The sequence below is a fragment of the Cyprinus carpio genome, chromosome A9 (assembly GCF_018340385.1).
Source record: "Cyprinus carpio isolate SPL01 chromosome A9, ASM1834038v1, whole genome shotgun sequence".
Taxonomy (NCBI): Eukaryota; Metazoa; Chordata; class Actinopteri; order Cypriniformes; family Cyprinidae; genus Cyprinus; species Cyprinus carpio.
In genome coordinates, this window is record NC_056580.1 from 9,546,196 (window position 1) to 9,553,047 (window position 6,852).

At 36.0% G+C, this 6,852-nt stretch overlaps 1 protein-coding gene across 1 annotated transcript; it reads right to left on the reverse strand.

Annotated features, from left to right (window-relative positions):
* Positions 1-1,144: 1,144 nt before the first annotated feature.
* Positions 1,145-4,125, reverse strand: LOC109090688 (motor neuron and pancreas homeobox protein 1-like). The gene is made up of 3 exons (XM_042763406.1): positions 3,696-4,125; positions 2,729-2,889; positions 1,145-2,310 (listed from the first exon to the last, which is right to left on the reverse strand). Exons 1-3 carry the CDS (start codon positions 4,114-4,116, stop codon positions 1,960-1,962), a joined length of 933 nt encoding a protein of 310 aa, XP_042619340.1. The 5' UTR covers positions 4,117-4,125; the 3' UTR covers positions 1,145-1,959.
* Between the last annotated feature and the right edge of the window lie 2,727 nt (positions 4,126-6,852).

Genomic DNA, 6,852 nt, shown 5'->3' on the forward strand with positions numbered 1-6,852 from the left:
AACATATAAAGACCATACTGTTTTAGGGCAATATCTGTATTACTTTAAACAGCTGTATGCTAAAGTGGTGCATTTACATTTATTTGCTCTTCTCTCCATTTACTGCATAAGCAGGATCTGTTATATGTCTGTCTGAGGTTAACTGAGGCTGGTGTAAATTTATGACCCTGCCACTCATTTCTTTACCTCTCTATTAGCTTAAGTGATTTGTCTTAAGGAAATCTGACAGCAAAGGTGATTGCCTCAGAGGATCAGAAATGTTATGATAAAGTGATACAGTGGGTTTCCTACAGAGTATGTAAATGTATTTTCAGTTTTATGTCTAAAATTACTGACATGTTTTCTTTTAAAAAGTTGACAAAGCATTAATTATTGCAAAGATGCTGTAATCTGTTCAAATCAATCATAAATTAGTTTGCTAAACATTAAAACAGCTTATATCAAGTATTACAGGTAACGTTACGCGCTTACACCTTCTACCAAAACGACCAAAATTTGCGTTATTTTACATGATGTATCTTACTGAAAATTATAACTTACCACTGTATCTTTATCTTATACATATATATATATTCGAGCTCCACAGAAACAGCCGGGGGACATTTTACACAGGAGATTTTTTTTCTCAACAATACCTTTAGCACTCGAGACACAGGTGTAATTTTCCAAATGCGTGATAAATGTTAACAGTTTGCCTTCTTGAGTGCTCCAGTTTGCTTTGCTTTGCCAGGGTGCTTATTCCCGCCACTGCAATGCATTTAATTAACACATAAATATGCCCTATTCTAGCTTGGCTGAGAACACTGCACATTCTCTACTTTAATATTTAATTGCTGGCCTTACACCACACCCCTGTAAAAATGCTCTTTTGGTCACTGAGGTAATTCATCTTTTCAAATTAAATGTCCTGGTGACATCAGCATAAGGAGTAGATTATTTTGCTTTTCCTTCATTAACTTAATTATTTGCCTATCAGTAAACCCCCCTGAGTAATTCATATTTGAGAGGCTGTGGCCATAAATATCAGGGCCTCCGTTGTTTATAATGCACTGTAGATTCGTCTGCGCTTTAATCACCATCCGTGTCAGCTAGAGGTTAAAATGGAGAGGAGAGTGGTGGGACGATGATTATGTAGGATGGGGTGATATTCATTTACAGTTTTAAAACTTTCACTCATGAACTGGACACATAAAAACAGCATTTCTACATTTTAAAGAGTTCAAGTGAGATAATGGCTGAAACTCATCTTGGATTTTGTTTATTTCCTTTTTGTCACCAAGTACATATTTTCCCAGCAATCTTTGAAGGTCACACATCCTTCAAACTGAGTCCTGATATCAGTTAAATAAATTAGATATAATCGATAACAGTTAAATAACATTAAAGACACCAACATCAACAACATGAAATAAACTAATGGACTAACTAATGCGCCGTTCACAGTTTGCCCGTGTTCAATATTTGCAGAGGATTGACCAGTTCCTCTGTGTTTCAATCAATGGTTACTTGAAGAAAGCTGACACTGATGACCTCTGGACAATCTTCGGTTCCCCAGCATCCCCTTTCAATTACATACTATTAAACATAATGTGTTCAAGAGACCAATGATGAGCACAAGTGTCAGCCTGTGACGTTCAGTGCAAAGGCTTCCTCGTTTGGTTCAACAGCTTTTTTCAACCAAAATGTCCATGTTAACATATATAGTAAAGATTTTGATCGCATAAGAAAAACATTAGTTTGAAATAGTGTACATTTGCAGTTTACAAGCAGCCTTCAAGAAAAAAAAAAATATTAAGTGCAAATAAACCGGAAGACTTATTTAAGACTTTTTTGACTATAAATGTCATGAACTCATCTGGTCTAAGAGATGGTTTTGACATCAACAGTTTCAGTCTTGAGGTGTTGGATTTTAAACCTGTCCAGTTCATGGACATGCAGACTGCAGCTGCCATTAGTTCTTCATAACCCAAGCCTGATCTTTCGGTCTCCTCCGATCTCTTCCAGGTCGTCATCAGAGTAAGAGCAATGAGAGCTGTAGCTCAGCGCGGAGCTGTGCTGCAGGAAGTCTGATGGGTGAGGTAGACCCACACCTGCATTAATCGCTTTTCTGAACTCTTCCTCTTCTTCTTCATCTTCCTCCTCTTCATCCAGATCCTCATCGTCATCGTGTGCACTGCAGCGACTGAGGTCTTTGGGCTTGTTTTCTCTCTTGCCTGACTTACAACCATCTGTTTCCATCTGCGCAGCCTGCTCTTTAGCTTTACGGCTGCGCTTCCACTTCATCCGTCGATTCTGGAACCAAATCTTTACCTGGCAAATACACAGCAATCATCACAATCAATCACATAAAAGTTGATCCATTGGTATTAGCATTTGGTAATATTCATGAACTTATTATTGAATTGATGATGAAAACTACTTTGCTGTCCCACTGTTCTCAGAATGTCTTTCTCCCTCATCCCTTCTTTTTAATGGACTAAGGTGCACCCCAAACCTAACCGTCAGTGCATGGACGTAAGCAGATCGTATGAATATGATTGTACAAATTCATACAAATTAACCACCGATTTGCCAAAACATCCAATAGTCTTAAAAGGTGACTTGTTGAATGAAATATCAACAAGTCACTTGTTGACTGAAAGGTTCTTTGGGGAACAAAAAACTGATCTTCTATGGCATTGCTGCAGAAATTATGAATTGTTATGAGAGTGTGTTGCTTTCTTCTCACCTGTGTTTCAGTCAGCATGAGAGAAGTGGCCACTTCAAAGCGTTTGGGTCGTGATAGGTACTTGTTGAGTTTGAACTGATTTTCCAGCTCTAGAAGTTGCTGGCTGGTGAAAGCTGTGCGTGGTCTCCGGCACTTTCCAATTAAACCAGACTGAGGGGCCCCTGAGAAGAGAGTTAGTTGATAAAGTATATAAGACTTGTGCCAAAAAACAAAGACACACGGTAAAGACACCAAGCAGACGCAGCAAACAAGAACATAGTCACCTCTTGTTCCTCCCCCCTAATAGATAATGATAACAGCTTTACTTCAGTTTATTGTTGATGACAGGGCTGGGACATATTGCTTTAGAAGGACAATAAAACAGCAGAGAGCACCATTAACTTAATGAAAATTCAATAAATGCTACCAGATAACTTTATTGATGAAGCTCAGACCTTTTTAAGTGTTTCTTTATAGTTTTCCTGTGGATGAAGGCTGTTTTAATGGAGTTGTCATTTATGATGCTATGAAAAGACTGAAAATAAAAAAGCTTGCATTATAGTTCCGTTAGCAGTAAATACTGATTCAATTATGCTAGATAATATTTATGGCATGTGAGTTCACTTCATAGTGTTTTTTGCAGAAAGATGCGTGAAGTTTGTACATAGCTATTTATGTAATGTTTAATTTTTTTTCATAATTTTCCCAACATTTTAGCATACATACATTTTTATACGTGTAAATATATTTGTAACTTTATGAATACTGTATATGATAATAATCATTGCTGCAGCTTCATGGAAATACGCTTGGGGTAAATAAAATGTAGGCCTATTTTCCAGATTTCTGCGTCAAGACTACACGCATTATTATCATTTAGACTTTTTTTAATTCAAAGCCGTATACTTAAAAAGTAAGCACTAATATACCTATAAAAAGTAAGAAATATTATAATGCATATGCATAATTCTGCAGAAGGGACACATACCGCTGTAGTCTGCGAGGCGAGGCATTATGAGTCCAGCCCGGAGCCAGTGCTCTAACGGAAATGAACCGGCCACGGCTGCTTTCAGGTGCTCCGGGTACGGCTGCGCGAAACCTGAATACGCGAAGGTGGGATGCTGCGCTCCAAGTGCCGTGATGGAGTACATAGATGAGGGATACATTCCTGGCATAGGCCCCTGGGGAAATGACGTTAATCCTGGGTGACAAATGTTCAGCATGCCTGGTTTGGGCATGACCCCTGTCTGAAGCTGAAAAGCGCGAGGAGGAGAGTTCTCTGTCCGTTTGCAGGTCGCAGGCTCGATGTCGGTGCCGTCGCTGCACAGTCCCGGGGAATCCTCGCGAGCTATCCGCTGGGAGCTCTCTGACAATAGCGCATCTATTCGGAAGTTCCTCGACTTATCCATTGAGGAAAAACTTAATAATCAACAACTACTACAAGATAAAAATATAATAAAAAAAATAAATTAAAATCTTTTTCTCCTCTTTTCCCTTCCCTCTCTTACGCTAGCCTAAAATTATAATTAACTTTTACTTAGACCAAACTATTTGCCTGACCTTCTGTAATATTGTCTGATTCTTTAAGAGAGGTGTGACTATTTTGTTACTCTATAACTGCGTGTTTTCATCTCTATACTGCGCGTGCAGACATCAGTTTTTGACTGTCTCGCCTCCAGCACGCTCCTCCTAAACACCTTCTGATTGGTTCATTTCGATGCCCTTAGAGTTGAGAAACTTCCAATGCATTCTAATTAATTCACTACACACGCATTTATTTTAACGCCAAGCCATACATTTCACATAGCCTAAGATTTATCAGTCAAAATTATGAATTGGCCACACGAAAAACATTTTCTTCTAAATTATAAAATTATCTTCTAAAAATAATTTTGGTCCATCGAAAAGTTTGCAAAATGTAATTGATAAAAAGCAATTTAAACAATAACAAGCGATTAGACAAAGTGTTAAAGGCGATAGGCTACGAAAAAAAGAAAAAAAAAGAAAACGTAGACCTATTTTACATTAAAAACTGGGCACATTTAAACGTCTTTAAAATATCTCAAAAATACTTAACAAATTAATTCACGTTGTCGATATATCTTCGACTGGTAATCTATGTTTATCTATTATTATTTTTTATTATTTCAATGAGGGGCTTTACACTGTTATTATAGCAATATTTTTGCTCCCATCTATTTAACAAAAATTAAACTCGATTTTCCAAAATAATTCGAAATGGAGTATTGTTTTTTTATTTTATTTTTTTATATAGCATATATTTGGTTCAAGTTAATTAAATGTCGTTCATAACAGAGTCCTGTTGTTAATTAAAATTATTTAGGCTACAGTGAAACATATTTTTCGATTGTATCATAATGCTAAACAATCTGAACAAAATATTTCATTTTAGGGAATAAACTAGAATAGAATGCTGATCGAAAATGTTTAATTGTAAAATATAGTCTAGGTCTAAACAGATGAATGTCGAATGGCATGTATCAATCGTCTATCTGACACATGTCCTTGTGATAAGTTCCGAATTAACGTTCATTGTATTTCGTTTAATTTCACTGATTAGCTTCTTAAGAGCACTGAAGAGGACTTCATGACATATTTTAATGGTAGAAACATTACTTTTTTTTTTTTTTTTTTACTCTTCTTGAAATTAGTTGACAGGTTTCTCCTGAATAGATCCTTGGGTTCAAATACACTGCTAACTCGCGCTAACCTTGACAGAGAAAGGCACAGTGACGGACAGGCTGACCTTTTCCACTCCGCTCTCGCAGGTGCGATGCCGCCTGGCTTTTCTCACACTAAGTAATGCGGCGTGTTTGCACGAGCACACACTCATGCCTATTCCTTATCAGGTGCAAACAGATACTAATGAACAAATGAATCAACAAACAGGATAAACGCAAACGCAACATGCTGCAGTTGCAATGTTCTGTCAATATATTCCGGTTATTTGTTGCTTGTTTTTCCAGTAGCGAACTGCTGTCGAAACGGTTTGTTTTGCATACAGTGCCAACACTGAAAATAGCGCAGTACAAAAAAAAAAACAAAAAAAAACAAAACAAACCTAAAATCATTACTGTGTCAAAGGTCGAGTAAAGATACAAACGTTAGAAACATGCCAGTATTATACAATAGCTCAGAGTCACTCTGTTTTAAATGGTGATTTGCGGTCTTTTTTCTGTGAATAGTTTTTCTCATGGGAAGTCAGGCAATGCACCCAGCACTGTCAGTATGTTCCCAGACCTTGAGGTTATAATTAATCTCAGTTCATTAGGAAGATAAAGGTCAAATATTAGGCTTCTACATGTCAATCATTAACAGTGGTAGGATCTGTGCAGCAGAACAAATAATAAACAGATTTGTCTTTCTTTTCTTTAATTTCTGGAATAAAATTCGGTTGCATAATGCATATATTTAGAGGTAATAAGCTTTCTTTTTTTTTTTTTTTTTTCTTTTTTTTTTGAAAATGACCAATACTAAACAGAAGCGACCAAGTGATACAAATGCAATGTTATATATATAAGCCTCCAACAGCCCAAAAGTGCTATTTGATATATATATAAAAAAATTGCAGTTGTGTGAATCCTCTTTTAATAAACGCAATTTATTACTGTTAGTGGCTTACTTTTCATGTCGTCATCCTATCTTACAAAGTAAAATAAGTTATTTATATGAGAATTTTAACATGATTTAATTTCTTGTGTACTTCATACTGAAATATGGTATTTTAGAACCATTACTTAAAAATAAAAAAGTTTCCAATAACTGTAATAAAATTCTCCAAATTAATGGGGGAAATGGGAAAATTATTGTGATTTTCTTTTTCCTAAAATTGAGAATGACATAATCAGTCTCCTCCTCATTTGTTTCCTCTCTCCAATCAATTTAAATATAGATTTTTGAAGCACTGAATCTTCTTATTTATCAAATCTAATATTATTATAAATTGTGTGACAATAAATAAAATAATAAATACAAATAATTGCTTTAATGCAACATTATGTTAAAAATGGAAAAGGACTGCACTCGGTTTAACCTCTGCAAGCAATAAAATAAAGACCATTTTGTCAAGTTGAGAAGGACAACTATGAAAATGAAACTGCATTTAAAAGAAAAAGATCATTTCG